The following is a 22,638-nucleotide window of genomic DNA, read 5'->3' on the forward strand; positions in this document are numbered from 1 at the left end:
TGCGCCACCACCGCCCGGCTCTAGTGGTAATTATAAAAGACAAGCCAGAGCTTTCTCCTGAGATCAGCAAAATCCTTAGGTGTTAAACTCAAAAAAGATACAGCCAGGGAGCTAGGAGTATAACTTGGGGTACAACATTTGCCTACAATGATTGAGACACAGGGTTCAAGCCCCAGCAATGAGAAATCAGAACAGGAGGAAGAAAACTGATTGCAAGCACAATGGCAGCTCTCTAGCAGCTTAAGAAAGCAGTAGTGGCCAGGCAGACAAACAGACTGAACAATGACCACCAGAAGTTACAATGGCCAGGTGTTCCTACAGACTATGCTGCCTACACCTCTAACTTCTAAAAGATGCCAAGATGGGCTCTTGTTTATAAACATTTTCCATTTTGCCATAAACATTTGGAAAAATGGAAATTCTCCAAATGAAAAACAGAACAGTACAGATTTAGTTCATTTATGTTCTGTGGGAGCTTATCACATGCTAAGCATTTGGAGAAGCCAAATCAAGTCTTTACTTACCGGCACTGTGACATCATCATAAAAACTCCAAGCTAAGGCCCATCTCATTGTCCGGCCTTGACAGAACTCCGTGAAGGTGACTTTACGAACCTGAAACCAGTAGAAACAGAATCTCGCCTGAAGTTTTATTTGTTTTGAGAGGGGATCTGAGGTAGCTAAGGGTGACCTTGAGCTCCTGATTTCCCCCCCCCCCACCTCAACAGCTGCATTACACCAAGCCCACCTTCACACTGAAGTCTTTCTAGTAATGCTCCTGGCTGCTGACTCCTATTGAGGTTTTTTGTTTTGTTTTGCTTTTGTTAGTTACCAATCAGTATTTTCTTTGTTTGGTGGGTTTGGTTTTTCAAGACAAGGTTTTTCTGTGTAGCTTTGGAACTTGTCCTAAAACTTGCTCTGTAGACCAGGTTGGCCTTGAACTCACAGATATCTCCCCCCCCCCCCCCCCCCGTGCTGTGATAAAGGCGCGCACTACCACCACCCAGCCAAACAATATTTAAAAAATAAATAAAAATAAAAGGTATATACATTTGTCTGATAATCAAAAAATTATATACAGAATTTTTATCTCTCATAAAATATTAGAATTTATAGATGTCTCATAGGTCAAATAACAAACACCTCAAACAGTTCTCTGAAGTCACTATAAAATGGTTTAAATAGTTTTTATTTATTTCTTTAAAACAGGACTTGGCTACTTGGGCCAAGGTGGCCTCTGACTTGCAATCCTCTTGCTTCTACCTCCAGGAGGCTGGAATTACAGATGTGGATAGCCCTGGCAGTGCTGAGGTTGAAGGCAGGGCCTCAGGCATGCCAGACAAGCACTCCCAGCTCCTAAGGCTGTGTTTACTGCTGTTTTGAGACAGGATCTCACTAGGTAGTCCTGGCTTACCTTGAACTTGTTATGAAGACCAGGCTGGCCTCAAACTCAAACTACCTGCTTCTGCCTCCTGAGTGTGGGGATTAAAGGCATGTACCACCTTCAGTCTTTGTTTACTTCTTTAAGTAGAAGATCCAACCGAAAAGTATGGCCATAAATCAGATTTCAATAAAGAAAAAAGAACTACTTTATAGGTTTTTTTTTTTGTTGTTGTTTTTTTCAAGACAGGGTTTCTCTGTGTACCTTTGGAGTCTGTCCTGGAACTCTGTAGACCAGGCTGGCCTCGAACTCATAGAGATCCACCTTCTCTGCCTCCCAAATGCTAGGATTAAAGGCGTGCACCACCACCACCCAATCTACCTTGTAGTTTTTAATAAATGTAACAAGAAATATGGACTGGAGATGGCTCAACAATTAAGAGCAATTCTCACTCTTGCAAAAGACCTAGCATGGTTCCCAGAATCCACATGTTGGATTACAACCATTCATAACTCCAGAAAAGGATCTGACATCTCCTGACCTTTGTGGGCACCCATACATCTGCAGACAAAACATTAATACACACAACATAAATACATGTTTTAAAAAAAAACTTAAAAATCACAATTAGCTTTATGGTATAAAGAAAGCTGCCCTACTCAGACTACACCCTAAGAAGACACACCTGAATGGCAGTGACAAAGCTTACCCCTTGGATTCTGAGCTCTTCCTTCAGAGGAGCCAGACTGCATTTCTTCCCCAGCATACAGCTATACCACCTTGGAAAAACATGAGACAAATGAAGAGTGATTATAAGCATCACTCATGAAAACATAAGCAAACAAATATTAAGTTACAAGTAACAATAACAAAGCTGCACAAATTAAGCAAATACTAAATCACATAATGGAAAAAAGGAGCCCAAGACAACCTAAACAATAATCTGGGCTAACAAAACAGTTCAGAAAATGAAGGCCTGAGTTCAATAACTAGAGCCCATGGAAGCTGTTCTCTGACTTCTACAACCTCACGATGGTACCACATAAACACGCACAAGTAATTTTTAAAAAAATTTAATAAAAAAAAATCTGCTAGGCAGTGGTGACACATGCCTTTAATCCCAGCACTCAGGAAGCAGATGCAGGAAGATGTCTGTGAGTTCAAGAACAGCCTGGCCTACATAATAAGTTCCAGACCAGTCAGAGCTACATAGTGAGACTCAGTCATTAAAAGAAAAAGAAAAAAGAAAGAAAAAAAGCAAATAAATAAATCACTTAGTTTTCTAGTGCTTAAAACTGTACAAATTTGGAAAGAGATCAAAGAGGACAAGACTATCATACACAGAATGTGAAGGCCACTTTAGTTTTAGAACAGGCATTAGCCAACAACAAAAAGGTAGGGCCTGCAAAGATGGTTTTAGAGTACTTGCTGGTCTTACAGGGGACTCAGGTTCCATTTCTGAGCTCAAAAGGTAGCTCATAACACCCCTAACTCCCATTCCAAGGGCTGACTTTCTCTTCTGGCCTCCAAAGGAGTTGTACAAACAGGGTGTACATACATACAAACAAGAAAATATTCAAAACAAAAATAAATAAATCTTTGAAAAATAACAAAAAAAAGGCATATAAATACCCTCAGCACTACATTTTTAAAAACAAACAAACAAAAACCACATCATCAGGAGGTGGTGGTTCACGCCTTTAATTTTAGCACTTGGAGGCAGATCTCTGAATTCAAGAGCAGTATGGTCTACAGAGCAAGCTCCATGACAGGCTTCAAAGATACATATAGAAACCCTGTCTTGGAAAAATTGACAGGATCCTGCCTGAATTTGTGCTGTGAACTGCTCTATGCCAGGCAGAGGTGGCGTATGCCTTTAATCTGGAAGGCAGAGACAAGTGGCTCTCTGTGAGTCCGAGGTCAGACTGGTCAACAGACTGAGTTCCAGGATGGTCAGGGCTACATAGGGAACTGCTCTGAAGAAATGAAAAGAAAATGAGGTGAACTGGTCGAAGGGTAAAAGTGATCTAAGTCATTTCTTCTGATTATTCTAAATAACTTGAGATGTAAAAAGAGATCGGATTGTTGTCAGTCAATCAAAGAGTAGTTAGCATGGAAACTGTCTTCTAATGTTAAAATTCTTGAAACTGTCTAAAAAATGAAAGAAGAATGAACGAACTGCAGGAAACGAGTCCCACAGCTGTCAGTATATACTGCACTAAGTGTCTTCCCAGCTTCAGGACAGGGAAAGGAAGCTCAAACAGCATGACAACCCTGCTGAGTTGACAGGACAGGTGAGAGTCAAGAAGATGAAGCACTTAGGATCGGCAAAGCAAATTAAGAAAAAAATAAAACTCATCTAGGTTCAAGCTAGTCTCCAACTTTCTGTGTAGCCCAGGCTGACCTTGAACTTCTGATCTTCCTGCCTCCAGCCCCCCCTTCACCCCCAGTGTTAGGATTACAAGTATGTACCGACATGCTGAGTCTATTCAGTGCTATGGGCTGAGGACTGAACCCAGAGATTCATGCATGCATTCTACCAATTTACCCATATCCCTTAGCCCCAAGAAAAAAATATTTATAAACAACTCTTACTATATAAATAAATTACTATACAAATAAAGGAATTTGTTTGTTGTATAGATAAAACAAATTCCTTGAAACACACAAACCATCATACTTACTCCAGAAGTATGAACTCAAATAGTTCTTGTATTAAATTATCAATTAAAGAAACCAAATTCAGCCAGGCAGTAGTGGTGCATGCCTTTAGTCCCAGCAAAAGGGAGGCAGAGGCAGGCAGATATCTGTGAGTTTGAAGCCAGCTGGGTCTATAAAGTGAGTTCCAGGACAGTCAGAGCTACAAAGAGAAACCCTATCTTCTTGGGAAAAAGAGAGAGAGAGAGAGAGAGAGAGACAGACAGACAGACAGACAGACAGACAGAGACAAGAAGGAGGAGGAGGGACCAAATTCATACTAAAACTTTCTCACCAAAGTACTTATTGCTAAGTACATTTAAAAATGTACAGGTTGAGTATGGTAATGCAAACCTATAACCCCAGCACTCAGGAATGGGAGCACCAGAGTCAAGATAGTCTCAAACCCATATTGGACTATATGACAATATATCAAAAAAGGGGAATGAGAGAAGTTCTGGCCTAGCATGCACAAAGCCCTGGATAAAAGAGTGCATACTTGTGGGAGGTAGAAGTAGAAGGATCAGAAATTAAAAGTAATCCTCCACTAAACAGTGATTTCAAAGGCTAGCCTGATACATGAAAACTGTCTCAAAGACAAAACCACCCCATCTTGTTTCTAGCTTCCTATGTTCACGTGCCTAAGCACTAAATGCTGGCTGTGATCTCAAGAGATACCCTGTGACAACTAATCAAAATGCAAGTAGAACAAAAAGGAACAAAGGAAGATCAGTTACCCAAGAGACCTTGAACCCATTACAGCATTTTAATCATGAAAGTGGTACTCTATTCATTACAGCATTTCAAAATCCCTCAGAGATGCTAAGTTTCAAGAAAAATTATTTTGAAATAATTTCTGGCCTGTAAGAATTACAAGATTAATAAAAACGACTCTCCTATACCCTTCACCCAGATCTGCCAATTAACAAGTTCCCCATGTGTTTGGTTCTGCATGCTTTCTAAACTATTTGGGAGGTAGCTATGAAACATTCCTGAACCCTAATATCTTGGCATGTACACTTTATAAACAAGAATCTTCATTTTAGCTGGGCAATGGTGGCGCACATCTTTAATCCCAGCATTTGAGGCAAATGCAGGTGAGTCTCTGTGAATTTGAGAACGGCCTGGTCTACAGAGCAAGTTCAAGGATAGCTAAGGCTGTTAAACCCTGCCTGGAAAAGCTAAAAATAAACAAACAAAAAAACCCCAGAAACCTTTCTTTTGGTAACAACACTTAACAATTACTAAAATTGGAGAATATTATTCACATGATATTACAATATGGACTGAAATACAATCCACATTCACAACTATACTAATTTTCCCTGGATGCACACTTCAGTGTGCGGGTATCCATTTCAGTTATCTGTCCTGTCTTCTTTGTCTCCTCAATCTGGAATTGTTCCCGAATCATCTTTTACTTTCATGTCAGGATGTGAGTTAGATTCTGAGTACCTATTTTTGAAGTGACAGACACAGAGGATCTCCTGTGTCCTACAAACACCAATCAGATCAGGAGCTCACGGAGTGGGAGCAGTCCTCCTGGATTGTCCACTTTAAATTCCCACAGTCCTCTTTGAAAGTCGCTACTCTAAGGAGAGATGCTCTGAAACTATATAAATGCCCTGTTCTTGCCGTTTTCCAGTGAGATCAAACCCAGTGTATCACTAAGTTACAGCCCAGCCAATATCTGTTCAAATTTCCCACTGATTTCTCCCACAGATCAATTATTACTATGACAACTGCAAAATGATCTTTCTAAGCTGGGTGGTGGTGGCACGAGCACTCAGGAGGAAGGCAGGCAGAGCTCTGTGAGTCAAGGCCAGCCTGGTCTACAAGAGCTAGTTCCCAGGAATCAAAACCCTGTCTCGAAAAAATCCAAAAAACAAACAAAACAAACAAAAAAAGATCCTTCTAATGTACTTATTTATAGATTTAGTCAATAGAATCCTACTTTGTAAAAACATTTTTTACTTGAATTGCCTCCAATTGGGCTTGAATTAGGTCCTATGTCCTGTTATGTCATTTGGGGTACATATTCTTGCAAAATGATATTGTAGCCTCAGTATTTATTTTGACCCAGCTCTGTAAACAATTATTTGAAAGATCAGAATGGAAACTCAACAATAAGGACTTTGAGGAACTTTGGCTCATTTCAGTGGGGAAAGGTTAGTTAGAAATGTCTTTAAGCCAATTTTTAAATTTAAGTTGTAATGCAGAAAAGCAAGTTACGAGCAGAAGCTTGGGGTGAAAATGGCTATGAGCCCAACACCTTACTGCCTATAAATAGACTGCTAGAACAAAGGCCTCCAGTCACCAGAGCAGATGACGGGTCTGCTTCATCTCAAAACTTCATCATTTCAACTGACATAAATTCTAAATTGTCATGGCTAAAAATAAACTTTTTCATTTCCCCCCCTGCAATCTCAAGTAGCATAGGATGGCTACATGGTACAACTGTGGTCTACTTATAAATGCATCTGTGGTACAGACCACTGAGATAGTGGAAGTCTGAAATTATACTTTCTAAGTCGCTTAAGTCTGCCTCATAAGTGAAATGAAGTTGTACAATTTTACCCTTCAAGCTTCTGTCAGCTGCTAACCAAAATCCAGTAACTAAGCTGTTACTGAGCATAACTTGAGCCTCTGGCTTTCTGTGGGACTTCAGGAGCAAGAAGAAAAAAATGTTTAAGTGTTAAAAGATTTCTTTTATGTGTATGGGTGTTTTGTTTGCATGTATATTGTGTGCATCATGTGCATGCACGACGCCTTCTGAGGTAAGAAGAAGGCTTTAGAGGTTGGGGATTTAGCTCAGTGATAGAGTGCTTGCCTAGCAAGCACAAGGCCCTGGGTTTGGTCCTCAGCTTCGAAGAAAATTAAAAAAAAATAAAAATAAAAAAGAAGAAGAAGCCTTTGGGGACTCTGGAATTGGAGTTGCAGGTGGTTATGAGCCACGAGGTGAATGCTGGGAACTGATCCTGAATCCTCTAAAAGGGGAACAACTGCTCTAACTACTAAACCATTTCTCCAACCCAAGAAAAAATATTTTAGATGGATAAAAGCAGCAAATAGTAGGGATGCTTGGAGATTTTTGTTTTTCCTCCCCTACACCTCTGAGACAGGGTTTCATGTAGCCAAGGCTGGCCTTGAACCCACGATCCTCTTGCCTCTACTTCCCAAATGCTGGGATTACAAGGCATGTACCCCACAAATAGCTAAAATACTTGCTTTTAATCTTTTATTTTTGTAGCATCTCAGAATATACATCATTCACAAGAGTCTAAAAGTGGAGTCATTAGTGGTACAAACATGACGATGAACTAGGCAGACAGATGACTACTTTCCACAGCAGCTCACAGTGAGCACATTTCCCCAGATGGACAACCGTTCAGTGGCACGACAGTTCCTCAGTCAACTTACACCTCTTAGTCAACTTTGAGGCTGCAGACCTGGAATACACTAAATAGCTCTCCATTCCTTAGAATGTTCCTTCTAAACTTTAAAAAGCAAACAAACAAACAACCTTCAAGAACAATTTCATTAGTTTAACCACCCCCCCTCAGGCTGACAGGCAGGCAGTAAACCTCAGCAATATCACAGAGAAGGAAAATTCAGAAACTGCATGTCTGCGGCCTGGTAAGCCACCACCTTAAACTTGTTTTTGTAGTTCAGATGAAGACTCTATGGACATAAATATATAATTTAAAAGTCCCCTAAAAAATAAATAGCCCCATTCCTACTAAACTGTAGCCTAAGAGAACCATCTACTGCTTCTCCCATTTTGCTGGTTGGCCCAGTCCCCCCAAAAGCAACACATAGTCAGGCATGGTGGTACATGTCTCAACTCCCAGTCTAGATAGCGAATTCCAGGTTCAGCCAATGCTACATAAACGAAACTATCTAAAACACAAAACAAAAACAAAAAAAAAAAAGAAGCTAGCATATGATGGTCATAAACCTATTTCTTCTTCAATCAATGCTCTATTGACTTTCTTTAGATTTACTTCTTTAGACTTTACCTAAGGCTCGGTTTAGCCCAAGCTGTTTTCTCCTTAAATATACTCTAATGTGTCTCTGAAGAAATCAATTGAAGCAAAACATATTAACCTTAAGCTAAAGGGTTTCTGTAATGTTTAACTTTTCTGAGAGGCAGATCACTCAATAATCAAGCTATATTCCTCTTTTTTGTTTGGTTTTTCAAGATTTATTCATGTGAGTCTGGGTGGCTGGGCTCCTATGTACATATGAAGAAGGCAGAAGAGGGTACCAGGTCCTCTGCCATATGCTACCTATTCCTTTGAAGCAGGCTCTCTTCCCGATCTAGGGGGCAGGTGTTTTCTTGCTAGGCTATAAGCCAGGAAGTCACTGTGACCTTTCTCTCTATATCCCTTTTAGCTGGGATTGCAGGTGTGGCCTAAATGCCCAGTTCTTTATGTGGGATCTGGGACAAGAACTCTAGCCCTCATTATTCCACAGCTAAGTGCCCTTAACCGCTGAACCATCTCTACAGACTCCTCAAGCTGTTTCCATAGTTCTTAAACAAGTTCTTACTACCAAAAAAAAATTTCTTTCTGGCACAGTAAAATGCACCAGGCTTATCTTTTTTTTTTTTTTTTTTTTTTTTGGTTTTTCGAGACAGGGTTTCTCTGTGGCTTTGGAGCCTGTCCTGGCACTAGCTCTGTAGACCAGGCTGGTCTCGAACTCACAGAGATCCGCATGCCTCTGCCTCCCGAGTGCTGGGAATAAAGGCATGCGCCACCATCGCCCGGCTTAAGCATCATTTTTAAAGAAAAAGTCTGCCTGCAAGCTTATGATGTAAGTGCTATCAGGCATACCCTTGTACCTGGCTAAAATAAGCAGCTTTAGAAACAAATACAAAAGGGAAAAAAATTTTATTCTCTGCCTTGAAATTCCACCTCTGGGTAAACAGGAGAATTTAAAACAGGATTTTGAAAAGGTATTTATACACCCATGCTCATACTACCTCACATTCAAAGAGCCAAAGGAATTTTAAAAGCAACACAAACTGCCATGAGATGAAAGAATAAACAGAATGTGATTATACATGTAATGGAATAGTAAAAGTGGTTATGGTGATTTACATCAATAATCCTAGGAGGCAGAGGCAGAAAACACCACAAGTCAGGCCAATCTGAGCTACACAACAAGTACCACTCAAGATTTGTATCAAGACCTTGTTACAAACAAACAAAAACAGAACAACAACAACAATAAAGAAACCCTAAACAGCAAAATATTTGCCTTTTTTTTTTCAAAAGGAAGAGAATGTCACAAGATGGATAAACATGAAAACATTATGCTACATAAACTAAGACTACCACAAAAGGACAACTACTGCATGACTTTACATAGATGTGGTATTCAGAGAGACAACGTGGAGCTGTTTAACAGGCGTAGCTTTTGAAAGCCAAGAGTTCTGGCCCTGTGTGGCAGTGCATGACTCTGATCACAGCTTTTGGGTGGTAGAGGCAGGTGGATCTCTGTGAGTTTGATTGAGACAGGCCTGTACTACAGAGTTCCAGGATAGCCAGAGCCATGTAGAGAGACACTGTTTCAAAACAAAAATACTAAGAGCGCTGGAGATTAGTTGCATAACAATGTTAATATCTTTAACACTGCTCAACTAAAGACTTTAAAACTTGCTAATCTGATAGTACAGTATTGAAGCACCCTGGCTGTTCTTCCAGAGAACCAGGGTCCGTTCCCTGCACCCACAAGAAGACTCACAACCATTTGTGACTCTACTCCAAGAGATTCAACATCCTTTTCTATCCTCCTCAGACACCAAATACTCATGTGTTACACAACCATACATGTGCAGGCAAAACAACCCTAACCACAAAAAAAAAAAAAAAAAAGAAAAAAAAAGATTTGCTATTATGAAGACGAGATGTAGCTTAGTTTTGGGTGTGCACCTGCCAAGGTAAGGCCTTGAGTCCTCTCTCCCCAACATGCACTCTTCCCTCAATAAAACTTAAAAATACTGGAGGGTAAATTTTGTTTTTACCACACACAGAAATAAATAAATAAAAATAAATGCTTTCCCTGTTTCACGAAACTAAATCCTAGGATCGAGCTCCTTTTAGCTATCAACGAGCACATTACCCACCACACTGACAACATGCGGCAGGGTGCAAAGTGACATGAGACGAGTCGCTCTGTCTGAGTACCTAACACTGCTTAATGACAGGTGTGTTGTCCAAAATAATTAGCTTTGGAAACAGAACAGCCCTAACCCATCTCTAGAGATGGTTGGTAATCTGTTTCCCTTCATTAAATTCCTGACAGCTCAATGTCCTCACATCTGTCACTGTTTAGGAAACTGAGTCCAAGAACCTCAATTGCTTCAAGGACTAGGCAACAAATTGATTCTGGTTCATGGGACAGATTCAAACCCATCTGTTTTCTAATCAAAAGCCATATTTGAGTCAGTTTCGTTCCATCACAGGACCACACTAATGGGAGCAATGCAATCACCTGGGATTTCCCTCCCCTTTATCTGTGTAGTCATTTGGACATTATCTACTTATTTTGCAGCCCCAGTGATTATTCTTCCTTAAAGTGACATAGTTTCTTTAGGATTACATGAGACAAATAATCCTACTCACCGTAATCTTTTTTTAAGTTTTAAACTGTCATGGATTATCCTTTTAACAAATTCTAGTTCACCTCCTTCTGCCATGATTTCCGTGATGCCTCCTGTATTTACGGAACTAGGTGGAGGTCTTCGAGAATTCCGAGAGTTTACACCCTGAACAAAAACAACAACAAAAGCCATGATCTTTGAATGTAATTTAGCTATTATTGTGCTACACTGAAGATTTAAGAGATCACACTGCCAGCTGGGGTTGTAGTCTGGTGATAAACCATCTGCCTAGCATGCACAAGGCCCTGGGGATTAAATATAAAAACATTTACCTTTTATATAGCCCAATCTGTTGCTTTTCCTTTTTGCATTGTCTTGATACCATGGCCAGGAAATCTACCCAAAGATTAAATCAATATTTACTTATGTTTTCTTCTAATACTTTTATAGTTATGTTTTTTATATTTAAGTATTTAAAACCATCCTTATCTCATTTCATATGAAAAAATTAACTCAAATGAATCAATGACATAAATATAAGAGGTAAAATAATGGGGCTGGAGAGATGGCTCAGTGGTTAAGAGCACTGGCTGTCTTCCAGAGGACCCGGGTTCAATTCCCAACACCCACATGACAGCTAACAACTGTTTGTATCTCCAGTTTCTGGGGATTTGATACCTTCACACCAATCCACATAAAATAAAGTTAACTAAATTATATAAAAAAAAAAGAGGTAAAACGATAAAACTCTCAAGAAGAAAACATAAAAGTAAATTTCCATTAACTTGGATTAGCCATTGGTTTCTTAGATACAACACCAAAAAGCACAATAACAACACAAAATAGATAAATTGTATTTCATCAAAACTAAAATCAGCTTCACTGTAAAGGATACCATCAAAAATTGAAGACCAAACTAAAGAATATAAAAGGCCGGGCGGTGGTGGCACAAGCCTTTAATCCCAGCACTTAGGAGGCAGAAGCAGGCGGATCTCTGTGAGTTTGAGACCAGCCTGGTCTACAAGAGCTAGTTCCAGGACAGGCTCCAAAGCTACAGAAAAACCCTGTCTCGAAAAACAAAAATAAATAAGGAAAGAAAGAAAGAAAATAGAAAAATGTCTACAAATCACTGTAATTAAAGGGACTTGTATCTAGAATGTATAAAGGAAGAAAAGTAACCCAATTTTAAAATGGACAAAGAGGAGGGAGGGTAGGGACATAGTTTAGCCTCACACAGTGCTTGCCCAGCATGTGCATTCTCCAAGGTTCAAAAGCCATTTTTATTGCAAAACAAACAGTGGGTCAAGATACAGGGCTGCAGATCAGCTCAGTGTAGAGTTTAGCAAAGCTGTGAGGGTCTAATTAGAGCCTTCACAGTGGAAGCAGGTAGGTGAGGAGGTATCTGAATGGCGCTATGCCAAGGAGGATGAGCGAACGGCCACTAAGCACAAGAAAAGATGCTCAGCACAGTCGGCTATCAGGGAAATGCCACTCTCCACCCCCAGGGGTGGCACACCAAAGCTACACATTCTGTGGCTGGAAAATGAGCAGTTGTCAATGTAGAAAACTGTCTGGCATACCAGAGAGAGGCAACTTATTAACCACCGTCTCAAATTTAAAGAGACAGTAAAATAAGAAGGTATTTAGGGGGCTGGAAAAATGCTGAGCAGTAAGAGCATCAGCTGCTCTTAGTACTGTGCCATCAAGTCTTCCTAAGCCCCTATCTATATTCTTTGGATGTAGAAAAACAACACTTTTAATAAATTTTATTGCAGTGTATGGTTACTTTTCTTCACAAACTTACAAAAAAGTTAAAATTTTAATTATTTTAAATGTACTCCACTTTATTTTCTAATCAGGAATATTATTATTATTATTTCTAATAAACTTCTACCTCAATTCCCCCATTTTGTCAAAAAAAAATCTTTTTGAAGATTTATTTATTTTTTTAGTTGAGCATGATGGTGCACACCTTTAATCCCAGCACTTGAGAGGAAGAAGCTTCTATGAGTTCCAGGCCAGCCTACATGGTGAGACCTTGTCTAAAATAATAATAATAATAATAACAACAACAATAATAACAAATAGTAATAGTAATTTTTAACAATTTATGGTATGAATGTTTGTTTGCATGCATGTATGTATACTACTGGTCCCCAAGGAGCCCAGAAGGCAGGATCAGATTCCCTGGAAATGAAGTTACAGATAGGTTATGAGCAGCATGTGGGTGCTGGAAACTTAACCAAGGTCCTCTATAAGAACAGTAAGTGCTCTTTAACTGCTGAGCCATCTCTCCAGGCCCTATTAAAAAAAATTGTTTATTTGTTTTTGTTTTTTATGAGATAGGGTTTCTCTGTGTAGTTCTGGTTGTCCTGGAACTCGCTCTGTAGACCAGGTTGACTTTGAACCTAGAAATCCACCTGTATGTGCCTCTAGAATGCTGAGATTAAAGGCGTGCAACCACCACTGCCTGGCTGAATTTTTCAATACAGTATGTTTTAGTCGTTGCAGCGCTAAGGTTTGCAGCTAAGGCCTTTCACATACCATGCCAACACTCTACCACTGAGATATATTTTAGCCCTCTTTTTGAAATTTTGAGATAGGTAGGGTCTCACTACGGTGCTTTAAGCAGGTTTAAACTTATTCTAAATTCAGACTAGTCTGGGACTTGCAATCCTCCTGCCTCAGTCTCCCATGTACTAGGAACTACAGGCCTCCACATACCAGTTCATTTTATCCAATATTGTTCAATATCTAAAAGTTAATACATTTGTTTCACTATTTAGCTATCTATTTGCTACCAAATGACAAAAGCAGTAATTTTTTGTCCCTAAGTTGATAAGCTCAGTGCAGCAGAAAATGGGACCTACCTTGGTTCAATTTTAAAAGTTCAAAGTATGGAGGTTGAAGAAATGGCTCAGTGGTTAAGAACACTGAATGTTGTTCCAGAGGACTGTGTTCTAATCCCAGCACACACATGATGGCTTACAACCATATGACCCAGGGGCTGGCCTCTGAAGGTACTAGGCACATATGTGGTGCACCAACATTCAAGAAGGCAAAACAGTCATACACATAGAATACATAATACATTTACATTTTAAAACTGCTTTTAAGTTCAGAGTGTAGGGAAGAAAGAGCTCTCTTCACCCTCTTCCACTAAGTAATGCTTAACTACAACCAAACAAGCCTAAGAAAAGACAGCAGAGAGCCAGGCCAGAGTCAAGGGGAAAGAAGAAAAAAAGAGCCTCAGCTTTTTATTATTATGAACTCCTCAATCAAACTGTTCCTGAAGCATGAGTAACTGGTCTTTTCCGCTACATAAATTAAATATTTTAACTGTGAAGTCCATCTGTACTGGGTTTACCTTAAAACAATCAACATTCTAAATTATACTAAAAATCAACATTCTAAATTATACTAACTCTAAAGAAAAACTGCCTTTTGCTTGTATCTCTGCAAATGAGGTAAAATTACTAAGTGATTGATGACTTTAAAGGAGCTTTACCTGGGCTTCCAACTCGTTAGCAAAAAAAGGAGGGTTGCACATGCAGAAATCGTAGATGATCTCAGACTCTTCTTTAAGCGCATCCATTAGGAGTGTCTTCTGTGGCACTTTTACCACTGAGGGAGAGAGCAGGGACTGTTGGTTACTATTTATTTTGTCAAGGTTTTAAAATAAGTGCACAAAACAATACACAACTGAGGAGGAAAATGAAGGCAAGCATGTGCATATAAATTCCTTCCCACCACTCCCAGCAAGAGGCAGGAATGGAGAATCAATCTGCTGCATTAGCCATATCAATGCTCCCTTAGCAATGTGTTAACACTACTAGCAAGTGTTATTTCTTTTATGAAGAGATATAATACAATCTGCTTAATAAAACAAAAGGTTTCTCCCCTAAAACTCCCCCTATTCTTGAGAATTCTCACTCTTCTGTAATAAATTTATATTCATTTGGCTGAAAACTAAATCAATTATAATTAAAAATTAATAAGGAGCTGGAGAGTGGGTAAGAACACTTGTTTCTCTTCCGGGACCCATGTTCAGTTCCCTGCACCCACATGGTGCTTCTTAATCATCTGAAACTCCAGCTCCAAAAGAGCCAACACATTCTTCTGACATCTGAAGGCACCGGGCTTACATGTAGTGCACAGACTTATATGTAGGCAAAACATTTATTCACATAAAATAAATCTTCCAAAAATTTAAAACTGTGTCAATATGTAATGGTCATAAAATGTAAATGAATGATCACAAGGTAGAGCTGGCCTAGTACTAGCAAATATCTATATACTAAAATTAAGATAATTTAGCAGGGAGTCATTGTCCAAGCCTATAATCTGAGCATCTGGGAGGCAGAAGCAGGATAGAGAAATCAAGAACAGCCTGTATTTTTTTTTTTGAATTTTTGTTTTTTCTGAGACAGTCTCACTATGTAGACCAGGTTGGACTCGAACTCAGATTTCCACTTACCTCTGCCTCCCTAGTCCAAGTATTAAAAGAGTGCAACACTACAACCCAACTAACCTTATATATTTTAAAAATAAAAGTACAGTTAATGATTGGTGCTTCCCCCTTAAAATCATCAGTGCTTGGGATTTGGCTGGGTCAGTAAAATGCCCGCCACACAAACACAAGGACTTGATCCTTAGCACCCACACAAAAGCTGGACATGGCAGCACACCCTGTAACCTCAATGATGGGGTAACAGAGATAGAGGATATCTGGGGCTTGCAGGCCAGGCAGTCTAGCAGAATCACTAAGCTCCAGGTTCAGTGTAAGACCCTGTCTCAAAAAACACAGTGAAGGAGCTACATGGATGGTTTAATGGTTAAGAACATTAGCTGTTCTTCCAGAGAACACATCTTCTATTTCAATCACCACAGGCAGCTAACAACCACCAGTAACTTCAGTCCCAGGGGAATCTGACACCTTCTGGCCTCTGAAGGCACTGCACACACATGGTGGTACACAGAGACATAGGCAGACCGAAGGCACTGCACACACGTGGTACACAGAGACATAAGCAGAGACAATACTCATACAAATAAAGTATTTTTTTAAATTTTTAAATAATAAAGTAGAAAGTGATTGAAGAGCCGGGTGGTGGTGGCGCACACCTGTAATCCCAGCACTCGGGAAGCAGAGGCAGGTGGATCTCTGTGAGTTCGAGACCAGCCTGGTCTATAAGAGCTAGTTCCAGGACAGGCTCCAAAACCACAGAGAAACCCTGTCTAGAAAAACCAAAAAAAAAGAAAGTGGTTGAAGAATACCCTGATGCAGACTTTTGGGATGCTTCCAAAGACACATGCACACATGTACCTGCTCACACACAAAAAACTAAGCTACTTCACACATACCTATTTTTTGGAGGAAGGAGAGCCTGCAGTTGGGATTCAAAATAAGCAAATAAATCAGAAAAATAAAGAAATGCCTATTACATTTTATTCATGGTAACTTTAATCTCTTTGTATTTGTAATACAAATACAAAAGCCTTTGGAGAGTACAGTGCTACTTCAGTTTCTGAAAGCCTGAAATACATAACCTCATCTTCAGTCTGTTTTGACTTAGATAATTCATTTAATATACACTGCTGGTGAGGTGTAGGGGCACAAGCCTTTACTCCTAACACTCAGGAGCCAGATAAAACAGATCTCTATGAGTTTGAAACTAGCCTGGTCTACAAAGAGATTTCCAGCTCAGCTAGGGCTACCTAGTGAGACCCTGTCTCAAAAAAGGAGTGTGGGACAGGGGTAGGAGGGAGTGACTAGAAAGACAGCTCGGCAGTTAGGAGCACTGGCTGCTTTCCCAGGACTAAGGTTCCATTCCCAGCACCCACATGTTGGTGCACTATTGTCTGTAACTCCAGTTTCAGGATATCTTGATTCCATCTTCTAGTCTCCTGGGCACTAGGCACACATGTGGTGCAGAGACATACATACAGGTTAAATAGCAATACATACGCAATTTTATTTATTTGTTTGTTTGTTTGTTTTGGTTTTTCGAGACAGGATTTCTCTGTAGTTTTGGGGCCTGTCCTGGAACTAGCTCTTGTAGACCAGACTGGCCTCGAACTCAGAGATCTGCCTGCCACTGTGCCTCACGAGTGCTGGGATTAAAGGAAGGGGCACCACCACCGGCTATACACAATTTCTTAAATTAAAATTTAAAAAATATATATTGCTGACTCACTATAACTTGTCTAAGCAAAATGTATTTTCTCTATGGCACATACAAACACAAGACACTTTAGCATTGTTTGGGATCATTTGAAATAGCAAAGTCCCTAAGAAACAGCATAAAAATGCACTAAATGAATGTAGCAATAGAAAGCAAAAGCATTATCTATTCACAATAAAACCACCACAAAGGCAGATTACAACTTTGTTCACCTAAGATGGAAAAACAACCCGGGGGACTCACCCATCGCTACGGCAGAAAGAGAGAACCCACTCCTACTCAGACATCTACACATGTGTTTCAGCTGTGTACCCACCCTCCCTAACACACAGGTGAAGCAATGCAAGGACAAACTAAAACAAAAGGCAAACAAACGGAAAAGACTTTTAAATTTTGGCTATTACAAAGCTGATTCTAAAGTTTAGGTAGAGCTCACACTGCAATCCCTACTCAGAGGACTGAGGAGAATAGAAAGGGAACTATTTCATTAGTACACTGGGCAAGTGTGACAAACTGTTACAGCATGGCTCAAAACTCTTCTTAGTGCTAACAAGTCCTTGACGTTTCTACCTGCTTTTGCAGTACTACAAGTAGAACCAACAAATATGAGGCAAATGCAACACCAATGAACTAAATCCTTTTTGATATTTTTTATTTTGGGGCAGATTCTCACTAAGTGTACAGACTGGAGTTGAACTTGCTTTGTAGACCAAGTGAACCTGAGGTTTTACATCCTCATACCTCAGTCTCCCAAGTAGCTAAAGATATCCTATGTTACCAGGCCCCTTAAATTTATAGTGTAAGTACTCCTCGTGAAGTTCATTTTCCAGCAAACAACCAGTTGCTCTGAACAAAAGGACTTAGTCAGCACCAGCCATCCTGAATCCCACAGACGCAGTAAGAAAACTATACAACTGTCATTTAGTAGTTGCCTCATCTCTGAAGGCACAGCCGCAGGCAGAGCAGATTTACACTGTGTTATCACCAGCCTTGACAAAATCTAGACCAGAGCTTCTTAAAGTTTCAGCACAAGATCCCCTTTGCCTGAGATTTCTTTTTTTGCTCTGTTGGTTTGTCTAGACAGGGTTTCTCTGGATAACAGCCCTGGCTGTCCTGGAATCCCCTCTATAGACCAGGCTGGCTTCAAACTCACAGTTTCTGCCTCCCAAGTGTTGGGATTATAGGCATGGGCCACCACTGCCCAGCACCTGAGAAATATTTGTGTGATTCTGGGTTTACACGTCATTAAAACAGATATGTAAGTGGGCATGACTGTCCACGTCTATAATCCCTAAACTACAGGATATCTGAAGGTACACAGTAAGTTTAAGACCAGACTGGAATACAAAGAGACTCAAAAAAAAAAAAAAGTTTAAAGTGGTAGTGAAGTGTAGCTCAGTTCACAGCAAGATTGCTCAGCACACACAAAGCTCAAGTATCAGTCCCCTGTACCACAAGTAGGTATAGATACCTATAATCCCAGCATCTGGAAGGTAAAGGCCAGGTCATCCCAGGTACAGAGTTCAAGGCCAGCATACACAAAAGTCCCTGTCTAAAACTCACAGGTACAAAACTCGAACATTTTCTGGTAAATCATAAAGTATAAAGTAACTATTTGGCATAAATCTAACTTTTTTTCCATTTTCTAAAATTTTAATAACAAAATTCAAAAATTTGTCCTTGTTCCTTAGGGACTGTCCAAATGGCTGCTGCCTACTGGGTAGTGAAGTCTAGGATGGGAAGACTCTCCTGACTTTGGTGGTCTGGATTCTTCTGGAATTTTGATGGAGCGTATGTGACCTTGAACAACTTACATCTTTCTCGTTTTTCTTTCTTTTCTTTTCTTTTTTGCTTTTTTGAGACAGGATAGCTCACCCTTCAGGCTGGTCTTGAACTCCCTATGGAGCAAGGCTAGCCTTAAACTCCTTAGCCTCCCGTGTCTATACCTCAAGAGCTGGGACCACAGGTGTGAGTCCCCGTGCTGCGAGGCACTGGCCAAGGTCACTATCATTCCCCTTTCAGAGGTGAATGACAGGGTTCCCACAATTGGCTCCATGCTGGGCCATCCATCACTCTGCTCTGAGCAGCCAGCACCTGCTTCCCTCCACGCAATGTGCCAGGATCCCCACTGGCCAGGGATGATAAATCTAACTTTCCATTCATTGATAGTGAAAGGAAATTTGCAGTAGAAATGGTTATGCTATGCTTATTTATTTTTATGTAAAAATCTTGAATGTACGTGTAAAACTGTGGGTCATATAACATCTTCAATGTTTTCAGAGGTAATCAATATTTTGATGTTATAATTATCAATCTGAAAGTACCACTTTTCAGAAAATACATACATAAAATGGCAAAGATTCTCAGAAACTCTTGGAAATTCTACTCTTACCACATGTGAAAATTCATTTGAACAACTTTCTAAAATTTAAGTCAGCAACCCAAACAGCATTTGTTGTTGTTTGCTGTTGCTGCTATCAGAGACAAGATCTTACAGTGTGGTTCTTACCACTACTACTACCTACTACTATCAGAGACAAGGTCTCACTAGAGCTCACTCTCTAGACCAGGCTGGATGAACTCGCAGAGCTCCACCTGCTTCTGCCTCCCAAGTGCTGGGATTAAAAGTGTGCACCACCACACCTGGGTTTTGTTGGTGCTGTTAAGAGATTTATTATTCTCTTCCTGTGTATGTGAATTAATTTATGTATATCGTACCAGTCCAGTTGCCTGCAGAGCCAGAAGGCATCCAATTTTCTGGAACAGGAATTACTGGCAGTTACAACCGGTCAGTGCAACAAACTGAACTAGAATCCTCTGCTAGCACAATATGGTCTCCAGGACACAAATACAATAACAAAAACAAAACAAAAGAAAATATCAGAGGGAGGGAGAGAGGGAGGGAGGGGGAGGGAAGGAGAGAGACAGAGAGAGAGAGAGAGAGAGAGAGAGAGAGAGAGAGAGAGAGAGAGAGAGAGAGAGAGAGAGAGAGAGAGGCCTTTAATCCCAGCACTCGGGAGGCAGACAGATGGCTCTCTGTGAGTTCTAGGCCAGTTTGGTCTAAAGAGTGAGTTCCAGGATGGGCTCTAAAGCAATACAAAGAAACTCTGACTCAAGGAAGAAAAAAAAAAAAAAAAAAAGAGAAACAAGCGCAAGCCCTGGTCTGGAAGAATTTCAGGAAACTGTCAAGTCTTGTAGGCTATGAGTTGCCACACTGGCTGCTGAGGATCGGCTAAGAACTCATAAGAGCCAGCTGAGGAACACAGGTTTTCATCTATAGCCTGCACTATTGCCAAACACAAAAGCTGCCCAAGACCAGCAGGAGAAGACTTCTTTATCTACTCATGACCTCTATCTAGGTAGAATCAGTTGATTTATTCAGAAAGATCCAAGTCTCAGGCCAATCTACACTACATGGTATAGATTATAGAGAAAAGCCACATTAAAAAAAAAGTTTGAAAAACCCGAAAGGTGAGCCTGCGGATACAGTTCAGTGGCAAAGTACTTGCCTAGCATTTATAAAGTCCTGGGTTCAATCCCCAGAATGTTTCTTTATCCACCTACCCCAATTAACTCAAAACACATCACAGACTCATAATAAAACTCCTAGAAAATCATATAGGAAAACACAACTTTGGCCAGGAAGTGACTTCATAGATAAGAAACCAAGGCATGGAGCATGAAGTAAAAGGAAGAACTGAATCTCACATTAAACATTTTGCCCTGGAAAAGACTTTGCCAAGAGAAAAAAGCCACAAGCTGCAGGAAAACATTTTCAAAGAACATATGCCAGCTATAGTGGCACAAACCTTTCATCCCAGCACTAGGAAGGCAGAGGCAGGTGGATCACTGTGAGCTCCAGGCCAGCCTAGTCTACAGTGTGAGTTCCAGAAGAGCCAGAGCTACAACAGTAAGACCCTGTCTCAGAAAGAAAAAAAAAAGTTAATATATAATTTTAAAATAAAACTACACTAAAGCCAGGTGTGGTGGTGCACACTTTTAATCTCAGCACTCAGGAAGCTAGTTCTACGACAGACTCCAAAGCAACAGAGAAATTCTGTCTCAAAACACCAAAACAGGGCTGGAGAGATGGCTCAGAGGTTAAGAGCATTGCCTGCTCTTCCAAAGGTCCTGAGTTCAATTCCCAGCAACCACATGGTGGCTCACAACCATCTGTAATGAGATTTGGTGCCCTCTTCTGGCCTGCAGGCATACATGCAGACAATATTGTATACATAATAAATAAATATTAAAAAAAAAAACACCAAAACAAAACAAAAAGAAAAAGAAAATTCAATGAAAAACAGGTCAAAGACCTTAACAAACACCTCACCATAAAAGATATATAGATGGGGCAGGAGAGATGGCAGGTGGATTTCTACAAGTTCAAATCCAGCCTGATCTACAGAGTAAATTCCAGAACAACCATAGCTATAGAGAAACTCTGTCTCAAAAAACACCCACCAAAAAGTACATTAAGATACATATCAAGCAGGGCAGTGGTGGCACACGCCTTTAATCCCAGCACTCTGGAGGCAGAGGCAGGCGGATCTCTGTGAGTTGAGACCAGCCTGGTCTACAGAGCTAGTGCCAGGAGGCTCCAAAACCACAGAGAAACCCTGTCTCGAAAAACCAAAAAAAAAAAAAAAAAAAAAAGAAAAGAAAAGATACATATCAAAACCACTTAAGAACATAAAGTAAAATGATAATAATAATGAGAAAGAGAGGCAGGAGGATCTCTGTGAGTTCAAGGTCAACCTGGTCAACAAAGTAAGTTCCAAAGCAGCAAGAGCTACAGAGAGACAGTGTCTCAAAACAAACAAAAACTCCACAGAAGGTAATAATAAGACATTTTAAATTACAGAAGTTTTAATAAACAAAGCATGAGGGGCTATTTATTCAGAAGAACCAACCTTTAATGAGATCAGAGAGGTTATTCTGTTCCACGTTTTTCTTGGCATAATTGAAGCACATATCATCTACTTCTGTTGCCAGAAAATACCAGCCATTTAAGGTTGCTCCAAGTAAGGGATAGATGCAGGATGCTCCAGTACCTAAGAAATAAAAACCCAAGCACATCCCACATATGAGAGGGAAAGATGAGAACAATAAAAACCCTTCTTTCTAAGAATTCTTTCAAGTCTCCACTAACTCACTAGTGAGGATATTCTGTGGCTACTGGGCTTGCTCCTCATTTCACTTCCCTCCTAAGTACAAACTTCCCAGAGGACAGAAACCTTCTTGCCCTACTCTATGCTGTATATAAATATGAAGTGTGGACAACTGGAGGCCCAGGAAAAGACAGCTTAGTAACCTGGTGGCCAAAATACTGGAATAAAATTTAATTTGCTTATAAAAGTTTATATGTCCCACACGAAACTCAATTTTCTCAATGTAATGCTATTTGTTAAAACACCACAGCAGTATCTTAAAACAAATCAATATAAGTTGGACACAGTGACACACATAGGAAGCAGAGGCAAGAAAACTGTGTTTGAGACCCTGTCTCAAAGAAAGGAAAACAAAGAAAACATGCAGATAAACACATAGTTCATTCCTGAAAAGCAGAAGTGTGTGTGTATCTAATTTCATGGCATCAAATGGTCTGACTCCCTGTAGTTGTATAGAATATCACTTGTTGATTAGTCCTAACACAGATTCAAAAGACATAATAAGAAGCAATGCTTCAGGGAAGGGGGGGGGGGAATCAGCTTCAATAACCAGTATTTGTTCCTAAATTTACATGTAGAGTCCCTAACCCTGGACTGG

The 22,638-nt window shown here is 40.1% G+C and overlaps 1 protein-coding gene across 1 annotated transcript in view; it reads right to left on the reverse strand.

The window, feature by feature from the left end:
* Mettl16 (methyltransferase 16, RNA N6-adenosine) overlaps positions 1-22,638 on the reverse strand; it is a 50,598-nt gene that overhangs the window by 9,499 nt on the left and 18,461 nt on the right. Inside the window, exons 4-8 of the mRNA XM_050128906.1 lie at positions 21,783-21,923; positions 14,193-14,308; positions 10,707-10,849; positions 2,090-2,159; positions 525-614 (exon numbers count right to left, since the gene is read on the reverse strand). Of these exons, the coding sequence (XP_049984863.1) occupies positions 525-614; positions 2,090-2,159; positions 10,707-10,849; positions 14,193-14,308; positions 21,783-21,923 (560 nt within the window). The remainder of the gene's footprint in view (positions 1-524; positions 615-2,089; positions 2,160-10,706; positions 10,850-14,192; positions 14,309-21,782; positions 21,924-22,638) is intronic.

Source organism: Alexandromys fortis, unplaced genomic scaffold (genome assembly GCF_014885135.2).
Source record: "Alexandromys fortis isolate MF-2015 unplaced genomic scaffold, M_Fortis_MF-2015_v1.1 scaffold_80, whole genome shotgun sequence".
NCBI lineage: Eukaryota > Metazoa > Chordata > Mammalia > Rodentia > Cricetidae > Alexandromys > Alexandromys fortis.